General features: G+C 51.5%; 8 protein-coding genes across 8 annotated transcripts; 4 read left to right on the top strand and 4 right to left on the bottom strand.

Moving 5' to 3' along the window:
* Positions 1-423: 423 nt before the first annotated feature.
* Positions 424-838, bottom strand: BO80DRAFT_444804 (40S ribosomal protein eS30; the record flags this gene model as incomplete). The annotated part of the gene is made up of 4 exons (XM_025721455.1): positions 424-447; positions 529-672; positions 734-745; positions 830-838. 4 exons carry the CDS (start codon positions 836-838, stop codon positions 424-426), a joined length of 189 nt encoding a protein of 62 aa, XP_025575691.1.
* Positions 839-1157: 319 nt separating this feature from the next.
* Positions 1158-2256, top strand: BO80DRAFT_406475 (aminoglycoside phosphotransferase family protein). Its single transcript, XM_025717758.1, has 2 exons — positions 1158-1721; positions 1781-2256. Exons 1-2 carry the CDS (start codon positions 1289-1291, stop codon positions 2191-2193), a joined length of 846 nt encoding a protein of 281 aa, XP_025575690.1. The 5' UTR covers positions 1158-1288; the 3' UTR covers positions 2194-2256.
* BO80DRAFT_424911 (uncharacterized protein) lies at positions 1897-3330 on the bottom strand. The gene is made up of 2 exons (XM_025719395.1): positions 2605-3330; positions 1897-2465 (listed from the first exon to the last, which is right to left on the bottom strand). The coding sequence occupies exons 1-2, from the start codon at positions 3100-3102 to the stop codon at positions 2328-2330; spliced, it is 636 nt and encodes a 211-aa protein (XP_025575689.1). The 5' UTR covers positions 3103-3330; the 3' UTR covers positions 1897-2327.
* Positions 3331-5036: 1706 nt separating this feature from the next.
* BO80DRAFT_381455 (uncharacterized protein) lies at positions 5037-7008 on the top strand. Its single transcript, XM_025716844.1, has 2 exons — positions 5037-5347; positions 5430-7008. Exons 1-2 carry the CDS (start codon positions 5178-5180, stop codon positions 6880-6882), a joined length of 1623 nt encoding a protein of 540 aa, XP_025575688.1. The 5' UTR covers positions 5037-5177; the 3' UTR covers positions 6883-7008.
* Positions 7009-10144: 3136 nt separating this feature from the next.
* Positions 10145-11368, top strand: BO80DRAFT_66554 (glycoside hydrolase family 128 protein). The gene has a single exon (XM_025724689.1). The coding sequence runs from the start codon at positions 10294-10296 to the stop codon at positions 11134-11136; it is 843 nt and encodes a 280-aa protein (XP_025575687.1). The 5' UTR covers positions 10145-10293; the 3' UTR covers positions 11137-11368.
* A 543-nt stretch (positions 11369-11911) lies between these two features.
* BO80DRAFT_381450 (WD40 repeat domain-containing protein) lies at positions 11912-13905 on the bottom strand. Its single transcript, XM_025716843.1, has 3 exons — positions 13189-13905; positions 12979-13142; positions 11912-12931 (listed from the first exon to the last, which is right to left on the bottom strand). The coding sequence occupies exons 1-3, from the start codon at positions 13853-13855 to the stop codon at positions 12113-12115; spliced, it is 1650 nt and encodes a 549-aa protein (XP_025575686.1). The 5' UTR covers positions 13856-13905; the 3' UTR covers positions 11912-12112.
* Positions 13906-14076: 171 nt separating this feature from the next.
* Positions 14077-15624, top strand: BO80DRAFT_424905 (inositol phosphosphingolipid phospholipase). The gene has a single exon (XM_025719394.1). It carries the CDS (start codon positions 14150-14152, stop codon positions 15563-15565), a length of 1416 nt encoding a protein of 471 aa, XP_025575685.1. The 5' UTR covers positions 14077-14149; the 3' UTR covers positions 15566-15624.
* A 6704-nt stretch (positions 15625-22328) lies between these two features.
* On the bottom strand, positions 22329-23905 carry thiA (thiamine thiazole synthase). Its single transcript, XM_025717757.1, has 3 exons — positions 23862-23905; positions 23170-23810; positions 22329-23117 (listed from the first exon to the last, which is right to left on the bottom strand). Exons 2-3 carry the CDS (start codon positions 23504-23506, stop codon positions 22462-22464), a joined length of 993 nt encoding a protein of 330 aa, XP_025575684.1. The 5' UTR covers positions 23507-23810; positions 23862-23905; the 3' UTR covers positions 22329-22461.
* Positions 23906-25506: the final 1601 nt, after the last annotated feature.

The raw sequence follows: 25506 nt of genomic DNA, 5'->3' as shown, positions 1-25506 counted from the left end.
CACCGTGACTCACACCCCCCAAATCCCACATCCAAGACTTCCCCTCTACAGCCCGACCCCCGCGCATTGGTAGCCCACAAGAACAAGGAAAAACCTGAGAGACTGAACAGCGATCGTATTCACCCCAATAAAAGTCCGATAAACATGAACATGAATCAATCGTCTTCCGTAGCCGAAAGCAATCCATCCCATAATGAAACCCGTTTCCACACACACAAGTCGAGTTAAAAAAAAGCGCGCCAGAAACGGGCCCGAAGAGCCCTAGGCCACATGCACATTTGGTGATGATGCATGGTGGTGCGGGCCTTCTTCCCCCCAGCGTGAAATACGCTTCACAAATGCTCAGCCCCTCATTTCCCAATCATGCCCATAACCCGGGGAATTCGTTCGTTGGTATGTTGGTTCATCGAAAGGGTTCGCCGTTTACTGGGTGGGGTTGGCGTTCATCTAGATAGTGAGAAAGTAGATGTGAGCCGATATTCTCTTGATGTGTTTCTCTCTTGCTGGTCGTAGAGGTGGTCGTCATACCTTGCGCTTGCCACCGGTGAGGGTAACGTTGACGAAGCGGCGGGTGTAGATGAGACGCTTGCGGGCACGGCCCTTGGGGGACTTCTGCTTCTCCTGCTTCTCAACCTTGGGGGTTGCGCTCTTGACCTTACCGGCACGAGCGAGCTGTATGTGCGAGTTAGAGGGTGGACTTTCTGCTTCAAGGGTTGTCGAAGGCGAGGCTTACAGATCCGTGAACCTAGTCATCATCATATTAGCATGTCTATTCCCATCATCAAAAAAACACCTCGTGGAGAGGCAGGAATCATTTCGTTGTACTTACCTTACCCATCTTGGCGATAAAATCTGACCTTCAGATACAACAAGGAGGGATTCTGTCGTTGGCGTTTGTCGGGGTTGCGAGCGAGCGAGTCGATGGTGTGGAATTTTCGCTGTTTCGACTCGAGGTCACGCGTTTGTGCGGTGGCGCCCCACCCGCTGCCTCCTTCGGTTAGTTGGTTACATAAGGGGTTGTGCTGGAATTGCTGAGTCACCTAGCTTTATGCTCCACTTAACTAGTTAACTAACTAGAACCGTCCTGAATGGCAGTATTAGTTTGCAGGGGGGGAGGGGGGGGGGGGGGCAACCGCCACCCGTCTTACAAGATCATAGTAGGTACCCTTCCAGTCTAAGCCTCACTCCCAGTGCTACCCACACATTCCAATGTATTATTTGGTCGACCTGGCCCTTACTGCATAGCTACTTTCTATCCATCACTAGATCTTGCTCCGCTTGTGGCATAATGAAGACCTTCTCTAAGAGCAGCTTCTTTATGGAGCGACGGGCCCCCTCGCTCCCATCACCAGCCGATATACGAGCTCTGAATGTGAAGACTGGAAATGCCTCTGCCTGGAACTTCAACTCCCCTCCACCTGTCATGATCCCATCTCTAGGACTAGTTGTCAAGTACGGTGCCAGTGTGAGTATTGTTGAGGCGGAAACTCAAATGATGCTGCGCGAGCAACTGCATGGCCGCGTACCAGTTCCCGAGATCTTTGGCTGGACCGAGGACGAAGGCCAGACGTTTATCTACATGTCCCTGGCAGAAGGGGACACTCTATCGAATAGATGGGATGACTTGAGTGATGATGCGAGGCGAGCTATTTGCGAAGAACTTAATGAATTAGTGAACCTTGTTCGGACGTTGGAACAAGACCCACGAGACATGTACATCGGTAGGCCTACTTTTGAGTGACTACTAGGGACAAACGCCTTAACAATTGCGATTGTATAGGTAGCCTAAGCAAGCGGCCACTGAACGACATCTTTGTTATGCACCATCCGGACCTTACCGGTCCATTTCTAGGCGGAGATGCTGTCGAGCAATTTCAGAATGCTTGTGGAATTTATATCGACATCGACACACCTGTGGTCTTCACGCATAACGATCTTCTGCCACCTAACATCATCATCTCCCCAGGAGCAAATCCGAAAGTGGCTGCAATCATCGACTGGGCCCAGGCTGGGTGGTATCCTGCTTACTGGGAATACTGTAAGGCTCGGTGGATCAGGGTGAACCCGAGATACTTCAGCGATGCCGCGCAGGATGATTGGCGCAACAAGTATCTTCCAATGATCCTGGACTCAGTGGACGACGAGACAATCTACCACCCTTGGCTTTATTTTGTATTGTCGAAAGGTATATAACTGCGAGCTTTGAGCTCACGCGATGGTCATATATATAGAGAGCAAAGAAAGATATAAGAGAAGCGCTCAGCCCTTAAATTCTGCCAAAGTATTCGCAACCCCATAGCTTCCACCGTAAGGATTGTATTGGACAATCACTGCTGAATTGCCCGAAGGTAATTGGCAACATCTCTGCTGAGCATATTATCCCTAACAAGTTGATCGGCAGACTCGACAATCCATGTTTGACAGTTCCTTTGGGTGACCTTTTTGCCGACACTGGCCCCCAGTGACTGAAAAATATTGTCAGTTATTGTACCACAAAGCAATAGGGAAGGGGTGACCATAGAAACAATGATTTCGAAAATAATCCGCAAATAGAACGTATCTTCAAAATGACGGATGATAAAGGGAAAAGGGGTTATCAATTACCTTGTTGTCAGTGGTATTCAAAGACTTTTCAGGAGCTTTGACCTTGTGGGCACTAGCCTCAAAACGACAGACAGGATTGTTGTCGATCTTGTATTGTCCATTGTTGAGCATAGCCGCTTCATCAAAGTACTCCCCACTAACCCATTGAAGTGGAATCCTCTTGCTAGGAGGGTTCTGCGTGGCCAGGAAGTCATGGCCGCGCTTCACCTCGAATTTGAAGCCGTTTCTCACATCTCCAGTCGCGTGAATCATGACACCGTAATCAGGGCTGGTGTGCGAGCATACCCAGTACGCCCAGTGATCTTTGAAAGGATGGCCATTGTATATCAACAATTGGACCAAAAAGTCTCCAGCAGGACCAGTCGCAGCCACACTTGGAGGCTGTGGGGAAGTCGGAAGAGTGAAATCCCTCTCGGTGCTCATTGGAGGTGGCGGAGGGGGAGGTGCAGCGCGAGCATTGCCTAGGAGGCCGGAAGCTTTTTTGGGGTTGGAAGACATCATATACAAGGAAACTTGGGAGTTCCGCCGAAGCTGGCCTGCAGACTTGGAATATCAAAGAACGAAGAAGCGAGCTATAGGTAGGATTATCGACAACTGAGAAGCCAGAGTTGAAATCGACCTTCAGCGGGAAGGAAGACGATTTTATATCTAACGCTTCCAAGGATAAACGGAGTTGCGCCGTAAGACTCACAGCTGTAGAGGCTAATGTATCATGTGGGAGTCGAGTAACTTGGTATTTGATGAGCGTTCGGACGGATAAGGCTTTTGAGTTCGGCGTTACGCCCAGTTGTCTAATCATCACAGACGGGCCATTCTCATATGGGGCTGCCCCTTTGGTTTTGCCGTCTAGGCTGTTTCGCACCTCAGCGTGAAAATGCCTCGTCCAAAGAATTTGCGCTCTGGCCATAACTAGGCGCTTCGAGAGTCTCAGTTGAGGGAACTAAGATGCACTAGCCTTGAGTTGTCAGTGCACGAGACAAAGTAATGAGGCTAGATGTGCACCCTTTGGCGAGCCTGCCCAATAGATCATGTCGTTTTGACGATGGAATGCCATAGACGGGACAAACCGGCTATTGAACTTGCATTAGTTCGTTACCGTTACCGCCGGTGGATACGATAGGCGCAGCCTTGTTATGTAGCTTCGACCTGAGTTAGCCTTGCTATAAACCCCGCCGGTGACAGGGGTAGCAAGCCAATTGATCATTCCACGGGCCCATTATCTTGCTGGTCATGTATGCCAGACGGCAGATGTCTCATCATGTGGGGCTGTGCATGTATGTTCAGCACTGTCATAACTGGAAATAGACTTCTGAGCATTTTCGGCGCCAGATTAAGAGGTTCGAGCTATATGTGGTGACCTGGAAAGACTAGGTCCGCTGGTCAGAATAGATGGGGACCAGCTGGCCTATCAACTGATAGGTGGACTCGGGCTAAGCGCCATATACGTGCGACGTAAATGTATGATTAGCCCATTTCCCTCTCTAGAGTAAAATCACAGCTGCGTCAACAGAACCTGAGGGCCGATGGTCAGATTTAGGCGAGCAGGCGGATCATAGTTGCAACCAGAGTGTTCTCTTGCTCGCACAATAGTAGGTGAAAAGGGGAGAGGGGAAATGCCTTAGATGTAAGCTTATTAGAAATATTTTAGACTTCTTGAACTTGGGAGACATGACTCCAAACAGTAGACCCGATTTCATAGTGGAAGACTCAAAGTGTTTTCAAAGCGCTGAGGTGTCGTATCATATGCCGTGAGACGAAGTTGCAGAAGATATATACCTAACCTTGGGGTACGGGTCAATGGGAGTTCGTGATGAAACTGTGTTCGAGCAAGCAAACTCTTCTATCAAACCCTTCAGACTCGGAATGCTTTCAAGTTAAGGAATAGAAGTATGGCAACAGTTCGAGCCATTAACGACGCCAAGAGAGGGAAAGGAGCCAGCCACCGCTACGATAACATAGACGGGGACCGTTTACACGTATATTCCTCTGATGACCTTCACCAGAGGTATCTGATAAATGGGATGACTACCCACCGTAGCTCTTTAACAAGTCTCATAGAGACCAGACTGATTAAGTTGGGCCATGTAGACATTGCAGTCCGCGTGAATAGGAATGACTTGGTGAAGCGGACAGTATCATGCAGACAAGGAACCCAGGGAATCAATTTCCTAGCTTGCTGTTCTTTTGTTAGCACTGGACACAGAGGGCGCAAGATAGAGATATTGAGAAATATCGAATTCATGAAAAAGAGGCCTCATGGGTTAGCAGATTGTCCGAAGTTAAGAGAGAGCAATGGGAAAAGTTTGAAAAAAGGGAAAAAAAAGTTAAGTCAAAGAATGTAGCCAGGAGTGGGAGCGATAAGTACAGCGTGCCAAGAGTCTGACGTCGAACCGCGACTTTTCGGTCTGGACTCCTTCCCGCGACAACTTTCTCAGCTTCCACCACCACGAGCCTGTTCCACGACTGGATCCCAATATACCACCCATGGACCTGCACTAATACCAATAAATCCTCTTCCGATAACCCCTGAGACCACGATCGCAGCGAAACCTTCTGTCTCCCACTCTGCCATCATGAATAACGACCAATTCCGCCGCCTCGTCCTCGACAACCCAACCGCCAAACCCACCAAAACCAGTCCCGATGGATCATCTTCAAGTCAGGAACCGCGCAAAAGTATCGGCGGAGCTACTCCTGCCGGCCCATTAGGTTCACGTCTCCGATCCAGCATTCCCATGACACCGTGAGCTTTTTCTCCACCCAAACTGACTATACCCCAAGTCCCTCCTAAGCACCTCACTAACCCCCTCTTCTTATTACTTTAGTCGCTCCCTCACAAACGTTGACTTCGCCCGCCAACTAGCCGAATACCGACGCGAAGCCCAACCCGCCCCGAAACGATTCAAATCCTCCGCCGCCCCCAAAGGAACCAAGTTACCCACCGGATACCAAGATCGCGCGGCGCTGCTCCGCCAACGGGAAGATGAAGCAGCGGAAGGAAATGATCTAGAGAAGCGCGTCAAGGCGCTCGAGGAGATGGTGAAGTTGGGACAGATTGACCAGGCGACGTTTGAGAAGTTGCGCGGGGATATGGGTGTTGGTGGGGATTTGGGGAGTACGCATATGGTTAAGGGGTTGGATTGGGCGTTGTTGAAGAGGGTTAAGGGGGGTGAGGATGTCTCGAAGACGGAAGAGAAAGTGGAAGAGAAGGAAGAGGAGGTGGGTGATCTGGATGATGAATTGGATAAGGTGTTGGGGGAGAAAGGGGAGGGGGTGGATGCGTTGCCGGATGCGCCAAGGGAGAAGGAGAAGAAGAAGAAGGGCGTGATGGCTCCGCCGCCGCAGAAGAAGTCCAGAGATGAGATTCTGAGGGAGTTGAAGGCGAGTCGGGCTGCTGCGGCGGCGGCGGCGAAGCCGGCTGAGCCGGCGTTGGGGACCAAGTTTAAGAGGATTGGAGGAGAGTCCAAGGCTGAGAAGAAGCGGTGGGTGGAACAGGATGAGAATGGGAGACGAAAGGAGATTCTACAGATTACAGATGCGGAGGGCAAGACGAAGAGGAAGGTGAGGTGGTTGGATAAGCCTGGTGAGGCCGGTGGTGCTGGGCTGTTAGTCCTGGATAAGGATGCGAAGCCGCTGGGTATGGAGGTTCCGGCTGAGATAGCATCCAAAGCTGCTCCGCCGCCGGAGGAAGAGGATGATGATATTTTCGCGGGCGTCGGGGATGATTATAACCCACTTGCTGATATCGGGGATGACGACGATTCATCAGACGAAAGTGAGGATGGCGAGGTGGGCGAGAAACCCGCGCGGGCGACAGAGACAGCCCCTGTCAGCGATACGAAGAAGCCGGCTGAGACGACCAACCGTCCTCGAAACTACTTTTCTACGTCTACAACAGATGAGGTTCCTGAGGTGGACCGATCGAACCCCTTGGCCAAGGATCCGACTCTCCTGGCCGCCCTGAAACGGGCTGCCGCGCTGCGTCAATCGGAGGAGGCCGCTGCCGCTGCCGACGCTGAGGATGTGGACTCGGAAACGGCACTCCGACGGAAGAAATTCCTGGAGGAGGCACGTCGCCGGGAAGCCCTGGACGCGATGGACATGGACATGGGATTCGGCGGGAGCCGCAACGAAGACGAAGAGGACGACGAAGAGGTGGTGCTGGAAACGGAGAACCGGGGCGGGAAAAAGAGGAAACGAGGCCCGAAGAAGAAGAAGGGCGACAAGGACAGCGCGGCAGATGTCATGCGCGTGTTGGAGGGGAGGAAGAAAGACTAATCCTATATTTGAGATACCATGTGATTGCCTTTCTCCGTTGTGTATGCTCCCAGAATAACCACCCCCTATAATTGCGGACTATATCCATCCCCAGATATTTCAAATAGACTCATCTACTCCTGAGGCAAAAGCAATACGCCTCTAAGCATGCCACTATGTCGGCCAGTCTTTGTCTTCCAATCTCAATTTATTAAGCCATAACTCTTAGTTAATCTTGGGGCTTGGAACTTTTTCTGGCGTCGTCATCATGGCGCCATAGTAGCTTTCGTACTAATTCCCCCATGACCATGAACCTTAATATAGATTCCTCATAGAGCTCGAAATACGGGATGTATTTGCAGCCTAATGACCACATCTAGGCCAGATCCATATTGTTTTCATGCCTGAGGGGCCATTACTTGATTAACCCGTCAGCTCCACGAGTACTCCAGTCTCCGTACTCGTGGAGGAATCGAAGGCAGCAACTTAATTATATTCATTGCGTGTGCTGCCTACGGATTTTGCGGAGGCCGCGTGGGTACTCCGGCTCTGTCATTCTAGGAGTTAATTAATCACGGAAGTTCATGAAAGTAATCTGGAGTACGGAGTATGCCGAACGCATTGGACTGATAGGCTGCCTGCAATACGTGACAGGTGATTGGTCGCTTCACAGTGATAGGCTAGAAAGGGATGAGGCGAGGATATCCGTGAGATGTATAGAGTAGCTTCGCAGGGCAAAGTTCTAGGTTGCAGGGATACAGGGGTGTGAATTCCGCAAGCTGTGCAGTCTCTCGGGCTCAACACCGCTGGTAGATAGGTAGAGGAGAGGGGTTGCTGCTGTGAACTGCTGGTTGATCTGTAAGCTGAGTGATCCCTACCACTGTATCATATGTGAGCTGCAATTAGTTGATGCCTTATCCAAGACCCGACAACCCGTCTATCCCTTCCGGAAGCAACAGGTACCAAACCTTGGACTGTCCCGACGACAGGGATTACGAATGGGATGGATGATGAACTGCACGATTATCGCATTTCCGTTGACCTCCGTTCGAACCAGACGATCTCATAGGAGCGGGGCTCGTTCCCGGTCTGCCCAAATCCACATCGGCATCTATATCCACATCCACGTTGCGTTGCAGCGGTGTGGTGGCCTGTGTAGGCAGAGATTTCCGACGTATGAGCGAGCGGTGCTGAAGGTCCACCTGTAAGGTACGTGGTGTGCCTGAATCACCGCCGGCTGTGGTGGTGGTGTACCTGGCAGTCGGTGAGCGGCCGCACTGTGGAGGCTGTCATTGGCGCAACGCGACGGATCTGAAACGCAGTGGATCGGCGGTGACGGTGTGGTTCGTTTGAGATGTGTAGTGGAGGGAGAGAGTTGTTGAGTCTGAGTGGTGGAGGAGGATGCGATTAGGTTTGGACTATGAAGTGGTTCGTGTGCTGGAATTTGACGGCCATGCCATGTGTTTGCTTGGTGCTTGGTGAGGGGAGGATGATCGGGATTGACAGAGAGAGGGGTGGATCCAGGAGGGGAGTGCATTACCTCGGGTATGGCAACGAGGAGTTGGACAGCGGGTAAGCAGGGCGATAATCAGCTGATGGGGGTGCATCGGTTGTGTCCATGTTGTGCTCTGTCCGGACATTAATTCGGAGAGTTGATCTGTGCATCGCGGAGGCGGACGGACGGAGTGCAGTGGGACATCAGAACAATTCTTGCTTGACTTGGGTGGAGCATGCCACCAATCCTCTGGAAGTGTAGTCTTTGTACTCGGTAAGCTTGTGGACGATGCCTCGAATTCGAGGCACCGTATTGGCTGCCTCTTTCACTGTTTCTAATCTTTCCATACGCGTTTCAGGCGACCGCCCATTCTTGCGACCCCCAAATCTCCCTTCCATTATGCTTTCACTTTCACTGTCAAGTTTCACCACAACAATTTGACATCTGAATCTACATTTCTCAAATCTCAATAGTCCTGATCAGAAGTTCAAAACCGATGGATCGGTGGGGTGGCCGTTACGCCACAGTCATTAGTGCCATGCTGAGACACTCTCCGTCCGCCGTGACGCATCACTCACTAGTCTCGAGTCTCCATCGTCTGGCCAGTGAGGGGTTCATCACCAATGAAGCCAGCCATCAACGACAACCTGCAGTTCTGTCCACATCCACAGTCCACACAACCCGGAAATTCGGCATCAATTCTTGCTTCTTCCGTACCTGACGCTATCCGCCTGATGAAACAAACAATCCCCCCAGCGAATAAAGAGCCGGCACGCGTGGGAGACCGCTGCCTACCGGACGCGGCCTCTCGACAGCCGCTCCGCCCGGCATAAGGCCTGGATTAACGCCACGCAACTCAGACGGGTTAAAAATACCCAGCCACCAAGGAGACAGCCTCCGAAAGGGGGATTGCCAAGCTGTAGAGCTGCTCGCCAAGGTCACCCAAGGACGGTCAGCATCTGCTGCACAACGGGTATGCTTGACGAGAGTTAGTGAACTCTGGTTGAAGTGGTCCGAGGCAAAACCATCATTACATGAGAACAAGGCATCACGAGAATGCAGGCGAGTCTGGACTGAAGTGGGGGGTTGCAGTGGGCGCTTCTCCCGGCCAGATGGTGAACTAAGCCGACACTAAACTAGTGCTGCCCTAAGGCGTGGTCTGGCCGCTGCCACAGCCTGCCAGGCTGCCAGACACTGGACCGACAGGACGGCATCAATCGAGGTGATTCCATCAATCGAGCAGAAAAAAAAGTACGGGATAGTTGGGTAGACATGCACATACATCATAGGTTAGGGATAATCAGATACATCCACTGGACGGATCAGCTGCAGGTATCCGCACCACTGCAGGAACAACAACCGGAATCTCCCAGCTGTCCGCTGTCCACTGTCCAGTGCCAATTGGAAGGTGCCTGGCTGAATAATGGGCGTCACCTTTGGTGTCCCACTGTCCCTGAGCGACACACGGATCGCGCCCGATGACGTTCCATGGATCGGCCGCGGTGAAGACGCAGGGGGTCAGGAACGCCCAATTCGGTCAATCAGAGGCGTCGCCGGACAATGGAAAAAGCAACGACTCGCACTAGTTCAACTCTGCATGCGCAGAGAGCGACAATTTCCCCTCCTGGGTGGGGTCTGATTGGTCGGAGCAGAATGGCGCTTGAAAAAAGCAGCCAGCCCTAAGTCTGATGCTGTTGTCTGGCCGGCGTCTATATAACCGCCCTCTTTCTCCTCTTTTCCTCGCTCTTTCTCCCTCACCTGTCCATCCAGCCTCTCCTTATTCTTCCTGTGCCGTGCACGGTCGAGTCATTCATTTATTCCCTGAACATATTGCCTGACTCTTAGAAGTCAAGCATCCACTCTTTGCCAGAGAACCGGTCTTCTCCTCAAAAAGTTATACATATCCATCACTTGATACCCAACCCGTAACCAACATCATGGTGTCCTTCAAATCCTTCCTCACTGCCACCACTTTGGCCAGCGCTGTCCTTGCCATCCCTCACAATGGCCACAGCCACAAGCACCGCTCCACCCACGTTGCCTCCAAGCGGTCCTCGGGCTCCAAGCGTGGCGCCGCCTACAACTCCGCCTCCACCGTGCACACGCTGTCGTCTGGCGCCTCGGGCAACGGCACCGTCTCGTGGGCGTACGATTGGAACATGTACGTCGACGGCAGCCTCCCCAGCAACGTCGAATACGTACCCATGCTTTGGGGCTCCAAGATGTTCACTGGCTGGCTGGCAGCCATCGAAGTCGCCCTCGCCAGCGGCAGCAGCTACATCTTGGGCTTCAACGAGCCCGACGCTTCCTACCAAGCCTCTATGACCCCCTCCGAAGCCGCCACCTCCTACAAGAATTATATCACCCCATACTCTGGCAAGGCCAAGCTGGTCACCCCGGCCGTGACCAGCAGCACCACTGAAGGCGAGGGACTCAGCTGGATGAAGTCCTTCCTGTCGGACTGCAGCTCGTGCGAAATGTCTGTCCTGGCCGTGCACTGGTACGGCACCACGGCCGACGAATTCAAGTCGTTCGTTCAGGAAGCCATGCAAGTGGCGGACGACTACGGGCTAGAAGAGACCTGGGTGACTGAGTTCGCCCTGACCAGCGACATGTCTGCCGGAGGCGATACGACTTCGGGGGCGGATTTCCTGGACGAGGTGCTGCCGTGGTTGGACAGCCAGAGTGGCGTGGGACGGTATGCGTATTTCATGTGTGCGGATGGGTATCTGCTCAGCGGGGAGGAGTTGAGCGCGAGTGGAAAGTCCTACGTTGCGTAGCTTCCTACCCTTATCATCTGCTGTCTATCTGCTGTCTCTTTACTTGACTATTATCGCCTATGATACCTTCATCGTTGTTGCTTATTTTCATCTTCTTCTCAAGACATATTCCGGGGACGAGTCGCTTGGTGAAACTCGATACAATAGAAACCAATCAAATCCAATCCAATTAAACTTCCATTACATCTCATTTCATTAACAATTTTAATCCAATTCATCTAACTCAACCCAATCCAATCCCCCTAGACAGACTCCCCCTCCTAAAACAAACCACCATACCCAGAAATCCAGACCCCAAACCTGAAACCTGAAACCCCTAAACACAGAAATCACCCCCTATAGCAACTATTGGTTTTTGTTCCATGGATGCATCATCCTAATGTAATGTCATTGGTGAAGGGGAGATGAGTTTGGATGTTCCGTGGTTGAGTGTGCCGACTTGTCCGTGGATTGGATCATGGCATGGGCACGGGCACGGGCTAGGAGTTATTTTGGGTTGATTTCTTGTGGTAATGTGTTTGTTTTATTTTTATTTTTTATTTCAGTTGGAAAATCTTGATTTCGATTTATTTCTGTAGGGTTGGAAATTGGAAGATGAGAGGGTCACTTGGGTAGTTTTTCTCTTCTTTGGTGGGGGTCTTCTCTCTTATCAATTTTTAATTTTTTTTTCTTTGATTGAGAGATTGATTGAATGTTTTTTTTTTTCTTTTCTTGATGGATTGACTGCCGTGGGGATGTTGGGTGTCTTGTTGATTGGTTGTTAGACGAATACCCTCTGTACTATGTAATGGATCGATCATGACAATGGAGTGTAATGTCATATGTATGGTATGTTATGGTATGATAGGTATCAGTGGCAATGGTGATGCCACTCTTGGTAGTCGATATTAATGTCAGTATATCATCATCCCTCGTGTCTATTATACATCCCGTAACGCCGCCGTCCTTTTCGCTTCGGAATAATGTACACCCTATCCTATCCCTCGGGGCCCGTGGCTTCGCCCATCTCCGTGTCTTCGGGTTCGGGGATGGGCGCTGGGGCTGGCCCTGACTGACCGTCGTTTTGCCCGTTGGTTTGCGGAGTCGTCTCGTCGGTCATCTCTGTTTCTGATGATGGGTTTGGCTCGGCGGTTTCCTCCCATACTCGGACGGTTCCATCCAAGCCGCAGCTCACCATCAGTCGCGCTTCGCCCAACGTGCATGTGTCTACCCCCAATACCACCCCCGTGTGGCCCTCGATGCGTTGCAGCACCTGCTTGCTCACCACGTCCCAGCAGAGTACCGCTCCGTCCTCGCTGCCGCTGACGGCAAACGCGTGCACCGGACCCCCGCGCACCCCGTATACCCCGAATCCGCCCTGCAGACTGTACTTTCGGTTGGTGTGGCCCTGGTAGGTCTTGATGCAGCGCCCCTCGACGTAGTCCCACAGTCGCACGCAGTCGTCCAGCGTCCACGCCAACACGTATTTGCCGTTCGGGGAGAACTTGACCGCCGTCACCGGCGGGTTGTCTTCGTGCACGATGGTCCGCAAACACTGGCCCGTCGCCGTGTCCCAGATTCGAATCAACCCATCGGTCGCGCACGACGCGATCAGCGTCCCGTCCCAAACCACATCGATGCCGCCCACTGGATCGGAGTGAGCGGGGAGCGACCGCATCACCCGCGCCGACCGCACATCCCACAGGAATACCGCCTCGTCGTAAGACCCGCTGACGAGCATGTTGCCTTTGGGCGAAAACGCAATTTGGTAGACGTAGTTGTGGTGACCGATGAAGGGGATCGGATGAGCTTTGCCCTATACCTAGTTAGCGAGACCTTAATGAGATGGCGACAGACACCTACTGTCAAAACATTCCACAGTCGGATCGTTTTATCATCCGACCCAGATGCAATGGTCGCTCCGTCTGGACTCCACGAGATGGTGGAGATGCCCGCCAGATGGCCCTCGAACGTATGGATTAGTCGTCCTGTGCCTGTATCCCACACCTTGACAGCCCCGTCCGCCCCTACAACAATCAGCGACACCAGCAACACAAAGATTGGAATACCCACCTCCGCTTGCAATCATGGAGGAGTCCGGCGAGAAGCGCACCGCCGAGACTCCCCGCAGATGACCCCGTAGTAAATACTTCTGGTGATAATTCACTTTGTCCGGTTTTGGCGGCGGCGGTGGTGGTTGAGGTACCGGAGTGGGCGACCGTTCCGCGTACGATGCATCGACCTCTACATCGCCGTCGGCCATTTCAGTCTCTTCGACATCGGCGTCAGCGCCGTCTTCCTGTTCAGGTTCGGCTTCTGGTTCCGGTTCGAGTTCCGTCTCAGGCTCGAGGTCAGGTTCGGCTTCGGCTTCGGGTTCGTCGTCCTCTTCATCGTCTTCCTCCTCCTCTTCGTCGTATCGCTCCGAGGAAGGCTCCGCGCTCGGCTGCTCCGAGGGCGACCTGCGAACGCGGTTCCGTGCCGACCAGTACTCCTTCGCGTCGACGGCTAGTTCATCGGGACTCTCGGAGCCGCTGAAGCTGCGCGAACGGCGATATGGGCGCTGTGGGGGATATGCCTTCTGGATGGACCAGCTGGCGCGGCGGCGTTCGGCCTCGTCGTGGTCGGAGCCCGCGGCCAACTCGTCGGACGAGGATTCTACGGGAGAATGGATGAAGCCATTCTGGGCCTTGGGGGTGATGTCGAGGCGACGGCGCTTGGGACGATGGGTGGAGCCATCCATGAGAGCGACCAAGGAGCGCGAGAAGCAAGTGGCAGGGAGAAGAGGGAGAAGAAGAAGCACCGCGATCGCGATGATTTCTTTCATCGCCGCGGCATCCCTCGTGACGATCCGCCGCTTTGAGGCAGGCGGTGAGGATTTGTCCGGCCATTCAAGGCGGTGAGGCATGATTTCATTCCCTCTCCTATTGATCAGCCGACATTCACCTCATCATCAGCTATTCACATCCTTCATCCTTGTCCTTCTTCTCCCTGTTATTTTTTTTGATATGTGACAGTGACACAACAATCATCTACAATGACTGCCTCCGAACCGCTTTCCTCCCCTCCTGCCGATACCCCCACCACCCCCACCCACATCCGCATCTTCACCCTGAACTGCTGGGGCCTCAAATACATCGCTAAACATCGCCATGCTCGTCTTGCCGAGATCGGTCGCCAGCTAGCCATCGCGGATCCTCCCCCTGAAATTGTTGGTCTTCAAGAATGCTGGACCCAGCAAGACTACGACTCCATCCGCCAGCAAACCCGCCACATCCTCCCCTACGGCAAGTTTTATTACGGCGGCATCTGGGGCGCCGGCCTCGCTATTCTCTCCAAATGGCCCATTGAAGAAAGCAGCATGTACGCATACCCGCTCAATGGCCGTCCGACGGCCTTCTTCCGCGGCGACTGGTACGTCGGGAAGGGGGTTGCCTGTGCGCGCATCCGCTTCGGGGCTGGAGTGGAGGATGTCGCCGAGGTCTTTTGCACACATCTCCACGCGCCGTACGAGCGGGAACCCAACGATTCATACATCTGTCATCGAACTGCGCAGGCGTGGGAAATCGCCAAGCTGATGCGGGGCGCTGCGGAGCGGGGACATTTGGTCATCGGTCTGGGAGACTTCAATATGTTGCCGTCGTCGTTCGCACACCAGTTGATCCAGGCGCATAGTCCGGTCCGGGATGTATGGCAGGTCCTGCACCCGGATTCGTCGGTTGGAGCGGCCATTGATCCTGTGGAGCAGAAACGGGGGAAGCCGGTGCCGTCGGCGGAGTTTAATCTGCTGGAGAATGGGGCTACTTGTGATGGGAAGTTTAATACGTGGCGCTGGGAAAAGGAGGATCAGAAGCGGTTGGAGAAGGGGGAGGATGTGGTGGTTGACAAGGATGCTCCTTGTCCGAAGGGGAAGCGATTGGATTATATCTTTGTTGGGGACGGTGGATATGCTCCGTTGTATCCGGCGCCGCGGTGGTCAGTTGAGTCGACCCGGCTGTCGATGACGGAGAGACATCCTACGCTGCGGTGCTCGCTGAGTGATCACTTTGCAGTTGAGGCGGTGATCACCCGAGTTGGGGGGCGAACGGAGGGAGATACCAAGGAGTATGCCACCATGGCTCCGAACACGTCCCTGACGTCGGACACGTACGACATGATCCTCGCGATGATCTACAAATACGTGCAGCGAGAGCAGTCCCAGCTGCGCTGGCGACTGGCGCATTTTGTTGCCTCGGTCATTATCTCGATCGGGTGTTTCGTGGGCGTGTGGTGGACAGGCGACCATCTACCCTACGTGGCATTTATCTTGGTGCTGGTGAGCACGCTGAACTTTGGTGCGGGCATCTTGGATGGGTTGATTGGCGGGTTGTTCATGTCGAGCGAGCTGCGCGCGCTGAAGGAGTTTGAATGGGAGGTACAGAATGCGAAGCAGATTGCAAGCCGCAACGCATGATTATTATGCAAATATTAGCATCTAGGTAATTTGTAAATATTGTAAATATTCACTTCCATATCCATTTCATATTTACCCAGTACAAACCCCGGCAATCCAATGTAACCTATAACCCTCCACCCCCATCTCCATCTCAATCCTCATCCTCCATCCACCACACCCCAACCCCACCCCACTCATATTTATTGAAGATACAGATTACAGACCTCCCAACAGCCTCAAACATATTCAGCAAGCCCCCATAAACCAATCCCTTACGTATCATCTACACATCGTCACTCTTCTCTCCCATCGTAGATAGTGTACGGAGTATACACGGTGTATACACTAAGTCCACGAGACGTAAGAGAGAGAACCAGACCGACCGACCGACAGACAGATACTTCAATTTAAGAAACATCCCTCGTACCTCCCTTTCCTTTCTCCTTCCCATTTACCGAAGCACCACGTGAATGTCCATTTCTTGGGTTTGAATTTAACCCCGATCTGGTTCTGTAAGATGATTAGATTACATCCGATAGATGTGTCATATTCCCCTTCTGTACAGTATACTGACCCCATGAACAGACACAGAAGAACCGAGAACTGAGTGGACAGGGATGGGAATCCCATACAAGCCCACTGCAAACCCACAGTCCATCCATATGTCTGAGTACCGTGACTTATCAACTATCGCCATCGTTATGGACTATGAGATCCAACATCCAGGATATAGCATCTATCACAGGCTAAGAAGCCAGACCTGATGACTATGTAAGGTACGATAGTCGGATTCGTTCAAGAAGTACCTGACTCACAGTAGATAGGCTATAATTTAGTTATAGACTCCCTTCCTGGGATGTTTCTTTGCATATTACCAGGTTTGGTATTGTTTGACCACAAACATGGCACCTTGATCCTAAGGTTCTTCGTGGTGATGTTAATCTCAGTATCGGGAATGATTGGGTTTATTCATTCTAGGATAGAATTGAAGGTACGGAGTCGGGAGATATCATGCGTTATTCCTGTGGAGCATTTGGTATTTTGCGTTGGCGTTTTGGAGTTGGATTTTCTCATAGCAAGTATCCTGAATGACCAACTCTGTTGTGGATACAATGTGGAAGCGTAGTCAAGTCCGGATGACAGCAGAGAAGTGGTTGCGTATACTAATCTGATCTGACCTGAATAGATCCGAGCATGTATTAGATTCCATAACCAGATAAAAAAGAGTTTCTCTGAGCGGAGATGGTCCTTTCTCTGCAGCCTAACCCATGAAACGCACCCAGATTTTGACGACTGTCCAAAGAATAAACGAATAGCCGGCAACATCTAAGTTGGGATAGTAGAAGCTAGTCCATCTCTCAGATAATACGGCTCTCTGGCCTCCTGCTTCTGTTCTCCCCCTTCATTTCGTCCTCCTCCCCCGAGAAAAGACTCGTTTACCTTCGCGTCAGGGTGGCTTTGTTTCTGCCTCTCCCGTTTGATTCTGGTGGATTATGTGTGTGGGTTTGGTTAGGGCAGACCAGCTACAACGCGGACTCCCTCTGCATTTTTATACAGCTCCGCTTCCTTTTCCTTGTCTTCGTTATCAGGTGCTTTGTTTGGATGAGATGTAATCTTTGGTCTCAGATTATATCTTCTTTCGCTGCTTCATAGCCTCCATGTCCGCCCTTGTTCAACCCCCCCCCCAGTAAATGGTGTCTGTGTCGAGACGAGAAATTGAATATGGGTAATGCATGAAAAGCACAGTATCAGGCAGACTGTGAATGTTGACTTTTTTCCTTCTTGCTTTTGAAAAGGAATGATCGACCGTGGTGGTATTCCTTGAGGATTTTGTGTCAGGTGCGGGTTGGTTCGCTTGGAAGCTCCCTATCACATGCCATCATTATCCGTGAATAGTGCTGACAGTAGGCTGGGAGATGAGATGGCGTCGGGTTTGATATAGGATGGTTGAGAGACGCGATAGGAGAAGATTTATCTCCGATCTCGTCCTGTATTCATCATCGAGAGTCAAGCATCACAACATGGACTATGGTTTGGGACAAGCACTCTGCAAGAACCTCAGGTGTATCTATTTCAGATCTATCTCCCGGGATGGGTTTAGTTAGGTATGCAGGGCTGGGACGCGGGTATTGGCTGGTTTTCGGGTCAGAACGGCATCTGAGCAGGTCTATCCAGTCCAGTCCAGGCCAAGACGGAACGTCTTTTGCGTGAGTTGGTTCTGGTTAGGTGAGGTGGTAGTTTGGCGAGACAGTCGGTAGATGTTGCCGAACAAGAACCCGACTTAGTCTTCTTGGCTTCTTTTCGGATGTGGCGAGATTGAACGGTGAGTAGTGTGTATTAGACCAGTGCGAGAGAGAACCCTGTGTCTGGATTTATCAGATGAGGACAAATGGCTGAAGAGATGAGACAAGAGTGAATCGGATGGTGAGGATGGTCGTAGACCAGTGCGAGAGCGAGAACCCTGTCTCTGGATTTCTCCGGGTTGAAACTAGTAGATGAGGAATGGCTGAAGAGATGAGATGAAGTGAAATTGGCTCAATGATTAATGACCAGCGAAGCTCGTCTACTCCCAGCTGTACGGATTGGAGGTATGAAGTTGGTAGGCTAAGAGACACCCGTCTGCATCAAGGCCATTCGTTTGCCACCCCTCCAGCCCAGTTGAACTGATTGGAATAGGTCGCAGATGGAACAGGGTGAGTCTGTCCAGACAGGAAGAGAGAACACACTGCCTCCACGTCGCCCACCTATATCCACAACCATATATGGGGAAAGATCTAAGGTCGATTGCCTCAGGGCACCCCAAGCTGCACCAACATGAGGATCATATAGTAGAATCCGAGACAGAAGCTCGATCGGTGGCGGATGACTGTAGCCTCACATCTCCCATCGAGCCGACTGATATATGGGGTATCGTAGCTGACAGAGATCAGACGATAGTGAGATGCCTGCTTCCCTCTATCAAACACATACACACAGGTATAGAATGGATTTGATGACCAATGCTTGGTCAGAGAATGTGGACTGGGTTGTTTCTGGACGTTGGAACTTCCTTATCTTCATCCCAGTCTCGATAGAATTCATCCTGTATACGGATAAGTCATGGAGCTGATGCATGCCGATGCATGAATGGCACATGCTGGTGTTGTTGGAGCCATGCGTTCCAGCTTCCGCATTGGTCGAATGCATGGAAAGAGCTAGACTGAAGGATATCCATATATCGAGCTTCATATATTCCTGACGGTGCTTATTGATGAAGGCTCGGGAAGCAGCTCGAGACATCCGATCGTGTCGGGCATGAGATGTTAGGTACTGACTGAGTACCACGACCGGTATTCAAGTTCTTCCGAGTTGAATTAGTCTCCATTGGAATCATGAGGGAAGCATGATAAGCGACTTTGTGTGTTGCATGTGAAGGTATAATTGGCTCGCAGTCTCCACACTCCCACCTATCGACCTGAGCAAGGCGTATTATGCAGGGATCAGGCAGCAAACTGATCGAGTTGAGAGGCTCAGATGTTCTCTTGAACATCTTGATCCAGGGCGAAGGAAAATTAATACAGGCAGGGTGAGGATGACGATATCAGCGGTAGCCTACTACCGCTACCACTTAGTTGGAGGGGAAATATGCGTGCTCGTGAGCAAGGTGAGGCTTCGTAGGAGGTTTATATAGCCCTCAGGTGAGGTCCCTGTACGCAGGGATCTGACAGAAAACTTCAATGACCCAGGAGTGACTCATAAGAGAGAGAGAGGATCATTGATCCTGGGGAGAAAGGGCTGTGATACACCCGTTAATAACCCACGGTAGCTAGGTTATGTGCAGCGTGGTTTTCTGGGTAGATATCCCCATTCAGAGGATAGAGCTCGAGGTATGATGTCTGTCATATCTTCCTGGTAGAACTTGCAAGCGAGGTCCACACGATCTGTTCGATACAATCAAGGAGATTGGATAGGAGGTTGTAGACGACAGCGTATAGTTGTCCCTGGCCAGATGCTCCAAGCCCGTCGAATCTTCAGATATCATCTCCCAGATACTGGGTACGGAAAAAGGGCCTGACTGATGTACTCTGATGGTTTGGACAGGAGGGTAGAGGCGGCTTTGAAAGAAAATGCAGTGAATCCTTCGAAAGCATGAGTTGCTTGCTGGCGATTATTGTGCATCCAAAACTAAGACCAGATGAGGTTTGCATTGCACCGACGATGATTGGGATCCTCCAGCGGTGGCATGTCCCACACCAGAAGAACCTGGAGAACGGGACATCACCCGCGTCACAGTCTGGCCCCAATGCTATCAAGGCTTGAGGTCCCATGTAGCTGGAGCGGCCCGACGGTTCAATTTATCCTTCACACTTTGAGACCCAGAGCTCATAAGGAGGAGCAACTGGTGACCTTTGGAATGGGTCTTCAATGGACGGTACTCTAAGTCGAAAGCAGTAGAGGATACTCATATATGAGGTGCAAAAAGCCCATGATTGAAACCGTGTGCGACATCTTCAAGACAAACATTTTGGAAGTACGATAAACTGTTTCTTCTCCGTTCGGGTGTCTTGGGATGTTCAGTGATTCCCTGTTATCCAAGCTATCAGATCTCTCTCATCAGCGGGTCGAGCTGATGTCGATGACGAGATGCTGCGCGATGCATTGTGGTCATTACTTTGCTATATTACCTTCAACACGTTTGAAGACTGCTGTAGTAGTTGTCTTTGATGTCTTCCAATGTGGGGATCTCGAAAATATCATCGCAATCAGTCGAGCGAGGGTTTAGTTGACCGTCACCCACCTGCCAGTGACACAACTTGTACCGCCATTATGGTCAAATGCGTGGCTCCTGAGGATCCAGTCCTGGACAAGGTCAATGTACCATTTGTCCCTCATACCACCCAGCATTGGCGAGTAGCTGTGAGCGTGTATCTTCGTCAATGATTAACCGTCATTTGGCACAGCGTAAGCTGAGGATACCGCGGCCATCAGTAGAGCACTTTGGAGGAAGCGACCACAAGGAATCAACACAGAAGCCATGTAGATGTGAATAGTTTGAGACGGTCCTTTGTCAATATATTGGAAGGAAGTATCCCTTGGCATAAGATCGAAGGTATCGCTTGGCTGTTGAAGCATGTGTTCATGAGACACCGACCAGCTTGGAATTTCCTCTGCTTGTCTCGTCCTCATGTAGAACTGCTGGTGGAGGATTGATAACGGGATATAGCTGAATCCGAGGAGGTGTCGAGGTATCCGACTTGGCTGCTTGGGAGGCACGTTGATTTCTGCACTCGGGAGCCGATGCCATAGGGTTCCTTCATAGCACTGGGCTTTTGCAGTGCTTGAATGTCTGGATGTCTGTAATATACTAAAAGATGTGCCCTCATTGCATAGCTGGGAGACGAGGAATGAGCGCGGCCACAGACTGATTTCCAGGATAGATCCTTTGCAAATAAGAAGTTTTATGACTCTCAGGATAGTCGCACTCGCCGTGCGTGAAGCAGGGAACTCCAACCCTCCTGCGCCTCCACTGTAAATAATAATTTCAGTGCAGTGTCGGAGCACACACGCTCCAGTGTCATGCCATTTCAGACTGGGACTCAAGCCCTCCGATGTAAGCCTTGACCTACTCCTGAACGTCTCCCACAGAGAGCCAAAAACACGAAGCACCGGGATATGGCCTCATTCAAATCGCGCCTAAGATCGAAAGTTCGTATGGCTATACCATCCCGCCCGGAGCATGCCAAACTTATCGTAGGTCATCATAGTTCTCGAATACAATAGGCTGAGCGCTAAGTGATGAACCCCATCTTAGCATGCAGGGAGATCTGACGTGTTTGCGTAGCTTGACCCTTAAGTCAATGCGAAATTCTTCGTAAAAGGGCGCTGAGTCCGAAGTCAGGACAACCTTTGCCACAGCAAGCAGGACAACACAGATTAAGGCGATTAGGATTGAAACGTATTGAGGCCCCGAAGCAACCCCTGCCACAGCACGCAAGCCACCACGGACTAAGGCGATCTGGATTGGTGTCGTCTTGAGACCGTCTCGAGACTCATATATGTCCGAATCAACATTTGCTATAGCACGCAAGCCACCAAGCACTAAGGCTACCAAGGCGAACGGATTATACCGTATTAAGGCCTATATGAATGCAAAACATCTCTGCCGCAGCGCGCAAGCCACCACTGAATAAGACGAGTTGTATTGCACTGTACCAAGGTCACATAGAGATAATAAAGGTTAGCGACTTTCCAGACTTGAAGGACGAGGCCTGCGTAGGCGTTCGGTGATGGCGCGATATGGAGACCCAGACCGACGATGGATGACATAGAGTTGGTGTATAGACAAACACGAGATGACCGCTGGTTGACGGCAGTCTTGGCGAGGCAGTTGGAAGAGGGAGTCATAGACTGTGAACAGGTGGAGGGGCCGATACATTGGAGTCTAATCCTCCACTGAGTTGCTTGATTATATTCTTCGTTCAGGGCCAATGCCCTGCTCTTTGGAGCTGATTTGCTTGATGGAAAGAAGGATGGAGGAACAGAGGAAGAGGTGCCTTTTATGGGAGCGGGCGACCTGTCCAGGAATATGCGAGTGCCGCTCTAAGGCAGGCAATCACCTGCTGGGTTCGGTCATATCCTGTGGAATCTTTGCAAAAAGCTGCAATCGACTGAAAGGGTTTGCAATCCTCCGATTTAGTCGAGTACGTTGCACTCTGCATCTTCCCGCACTGCAACCCGGCTGAATGTAGTATCATCGGTTTCGGGCTACTCCTACATGTCCACAGCTTACAGTGTCTGGCATGGTTGCAATAATCAATGGATTGTCATAAAGAGTGTCATTAATGAACACGACATCATGTTCCCAGATCGATCTGGTGCTCCCGTATCAAATATCAAACGTAAAGAGTGAGACTAACACATCCTTTCCAGGAGAGTTACTCAGCACACTCGCGCTGGCGCTCGTCAAAGATCTGCAGCGCCTCCTCGGCCGCCTTGACACCGCTGAGCACCATGGCACCAAAAGTAGGTCCCATGCGGTTGAAGCCGTCAATCTCAGACAGCTCCATGCCGCCGATGATCAGACCCTTGGTGACCTCACGAGTGTTCTTGACGATGGCGTCCTCGGCCGAGTTCATGTCCAAGCCGCGCATGCCACCCAGCTTGTCAACAGTGGCCATGGACACCAGTCGCTTGGCCGAAAAGGCACCAAACGGACCATCGTGGCCAGTCGTACTGATGATGACCGGAGCGTTGATGGTGTTGGGATCCATGCACGACTGGTCATCGTGGTGGAGGGTGACCAGAGTCCAGTTCACCACCACACCGGCAATCTGAGTTTCCTTCGGGTTGCCGTTGGCAGCCGGACGGGTGATCAGGTCCTCCACGCTGGTGGCATTGAAGAGCTTGACATTGGGGAAAGAGAGGACCTTGGACAACAGGGTCGAGGTAAAAAGGGAGGCATGCTTGACCACCACATAGTTGGGATTGGCATCTTCCTCGTAGGGCACGCCCAATTCGTTCAGGAACACCTCCGCCGGCCGACGCATGATCATGGCGGAGAAGAGCTGACCGCCGAGCCAGGCACCACCACCTAGACGAGTTAGTGTGGTTATTCAACGATAGAAAGGAGGTGGCAGACGAACCAGGAGAAACATTGGCCTCGATGATGGCAATCTTCAAGTCCGGACGAGCCTTGGCCAGCACATAGGCAGTACTCAAACCGCAAGAACCAGCACCGACAATGACAATGTCACTCTCGGCGTACTTGTCCAGATCCTGAAAGTACCGCCTAGTCATCGCACGAGAGACCTGGCTCTCGCGGATGGGAGCAAACTTGAAGTCCTCCCATTTGCCAGCAAAGTGGTCCAGCAGCTGGGTCTGAGAGGATTCCTTGACGGGAGCAGCCTGAGGGACCACCACGTTGGCCTTGATGCCAGTAGGGGCCACGGTGGGCTCGAAGATGGCAGCGGGGGGAGACATGATCAAGATTCAGGTCACACAGGGTGACTGAGAACTGTTAGCTATTCCACATCAAGTAGGATGAGGGAAGGCATGATCCTTTCGCTGGTATTATCCAGATCAAGTTTAACCGTATAATCTCAGAACGAACCCAGAGCCGAAGCAGGCGGCAGAGCCACTGCCCGGATAGGAACGAACACCGGTCCATGCCCAGAATTACCTGAGATACCTGATCATTGAGTGTCCAGCCAAAGGCAGTGCATGGCTTCCATCGAGAGAAGTGAGACCCGAGGGTCCGCAGGTGAAATTACATTGCAGGTTGGTTCTATGAAAAGGTCAGTACGATGTATGCTTGGAGCAAGCTGGAGAGGATGACTTGTGATGAGACTCGATGGAGTGAGTTGGAATTGGATGATGGATGGGATGGATGAGATGGAGAAGAGCAAGAAACAACTAACAAGGCGGGGAAGAGGGAGGATTAAATAAAGCGGGAGGAGGGGTCGGTACGTAATGGGCATGACAGCTCGGTGGGGAGCCGGAAGCTTGTCCTCCGCCAGCTCGGCCAGGGTCCTGACTCTCTCTCTCTCCGACTCTGCCCGTCTAACTTTGCCCGGTGAACCGAACCAGTAACCAGGTGAAGTCATTGCATGGATGCCAATGGCTTCGCATTGATTCGTCTATCGCAGCTGCGAGAGCTTGATTCGCTAGGACAGCTACGACGGGTACAACAAGCTGGTGACTCCAGCATGGATCCGAGTCTCGGAGCGATGAGACAGTGAGTTATAGCAATCAGAGTACGTACAGTTTCCAGTCCCCATTCTCCTCTCAGAGTCCTAATCTATTCGTCTCGTGCAGCCTCTCCAATGGGGTTTAGACCAGAATAGGCCACGAATTTCTTAATCCTGATCGTACATTAGGCCATATATCTTGAGGAATCTGGTAGTATCTGTCTGGCCAACATACGAATAAATAGCTTCAAGCAGGTGCATATGTCAAGGTCGCTCAGCGAGAGGTATACAAAAATCAGTTTAACCGCTCAGTACGTTAAAGCAAGATCCAATTGATTAACCCACACAGCTATGAAAATACTGCTGGATAGCTAGTGCAACTCTGCAAGAGCGAGATGTGTAACAACATGTCCTACCGATACACGCTCCCTTATTTGAAACAATGTCAACCCTGACACAAGCCAGTAGTTCTACCGACAGGCAAACCAATAGAACTCCGGCCCATACACCTGCAGCATGAGTTCCAGCTAGACTGCTCTGCTGTGGTATTACATCGAATCAGTGAGCTGGCAACCCATGTACCGGTCTTCAAAGCATACATCGCCTCGCTGGGTATCATTCTTCCAGCCAGCTTGAAGGGACTGGCAGGGGTAGTCTATACCTGTGACACATGCACAAAGAAAACCCGTCCAACAGCTCTGCCATGATGCCCTAGCTACTATTTATACAGGCTCACTGCTCATACCAGTGTGAAACGCATCCTCCCCGAGGACCTTTTCTTCCAACTCGTGAACTGACCCATCATTAACGCTTCTGATCATGGCATGGTATACCTGACAGTGTAAGAGGAATCCACCTCCTAGGATAAAACGATAATACCTGAGTAAATAGTAAGCCCAAGACACCACAAGTCTCGAGGTAGGCGCGAATAATGTGTGCCAATCCGCGTGAAGCATTCTTTAGCTTGACCAAATGTCATGTCTATGCCTGGAAGAAGCTTGCTCGATGCCTTCGTCAAGATAAACAAACCACTACCAATGTCGAGATATATGAGGGCGACCGAAGAAGGATTGTTTGACAATCTGATATCCATAGGGTATAACCACATGATCAGAACAGGTGCAGGTCTTTGTAAGAACGAACGTAGTATCATCCAGCTCATCAACCCGCAAACTATACCGGCAACCAACAATATCTTCAGATAGTCGATGACGGGATCTCGTGGTCACACTGACCCAGGTCGTTCTTCGCCATTCGATATGACCAAGGCATACAACGTGCCGCATGTCAAAT

The sequence above is a fragment of the Aspergillus ibericus genome (genome assembly GCF_003184845.1).
Source record: "Aspergillus ibericus CBS 121593 unplaced genomic scaffold BO80scaffold_18, whole genome shotgun sequence".
Classification (NCBI taxonomy): domain Eukaryota; kingdom Fungi; phylum Ascomycota; class Eurotiomycetes; order Eurotiales; family Aspergillaceae; genus Aspergillus; species Aspergillus ibericus.
This window is presented reverse-complemented; position numbering and strand designations above follow the sequence as displayed.

Bases quoted from the DNA above. Each gene is read 5' to 3' on its own strand.
- BO80DRAFT_66554 (XM_025724689.1), top strand. From the start codon at position 10,294: ATGGTGTCCTTCAAATCCTTCCTCACTGCCACCACTTTGGCCAGCGCT.
- thiA (XM_025717757.1), bottom strand. From the start codon at position 23,506: ATGTCTCCCCCCGCTGCCATCTTCGAGCCCACCGTGGCCCCTACTGGC. The intron at 23,118-23,169 runs GTTCGTCTGCCA...TAACTCGTCTAG, and splicing joins CGAGGCCAATGTTTCTCCTG to GTGGTGGTGCCTGGCTCGGC.
- BO80DRAFT_381455 (XM_025716844.1), top strand. From the start codon at position 5,178: ATGAATAACGACCAATTCCGCCGCCTCGTCCTCGACAACCCAACCGCC. The intron at 5,348-5,429 runs GTGAGCTTTTTC...TTATTACTTTAG, and splicing joins TCCAGCATTCCCATGACACC to TCGCTCCCTCACAAACGTTG.
- BO80DRAFT_424911 (XM_025719395.1), bottom strand. From the start codon at position 3,102: ATGTCTTCCAACCCCAAAAAAGCTTCCGGCCTCCTAGGCAATGCTCGC. The intron at 2,466-2,604 runs GTAATTGATAAC...AATATTTTTCAG, and splicing joins TGAATACCACTGACAACAAG to TCACTGGGGGCCAGTGTCGG.
- BO80DRAFT_424905 (XM_025719394.1), top strand. From the start codon at position 14,150: ATGACTGCCTCCGAACCGCTTTCCTCCCCTCCTGCCGATACCCCCACC.
- BO80DRAFT_406475 (XM_025717758.1), top strand. From the start codon at position 1,289: ATGAAGACCTTCTCTAAGAGCAGCTTCTTTATGGAGCGACGGGCCCCC. The intron at 1,722-1,780 runs GTAGGCCTACTT...GCGATTGTATAG, and splicing joins CCCACGAGACATGTACATCG to GTAGCCTAAGCAAGCGGCCA.
- BO80DRAFT_381450 (XM_025716843.1), bottom strand. From the start codon at position 13,855: ATGGATGGCTCCACCCATCGTCCCAAGCGCCGTCGCCTCGACATCACC. The intron at 13,143-13,188 runs GTGGGTATTCCA...TGATTGTTGTAG, and splicing joins CTCCATGATTGCAAGCGGAG to GGGCGGACGGGGCTGTCAAG. The intron at 12,932-12,978 runs GTAGGTGTCTGT...AACTAGGTATAG, and splicing joins GACTGTGGAATGTTTTGACA to GGCAAAGCTCATCCGATCCC.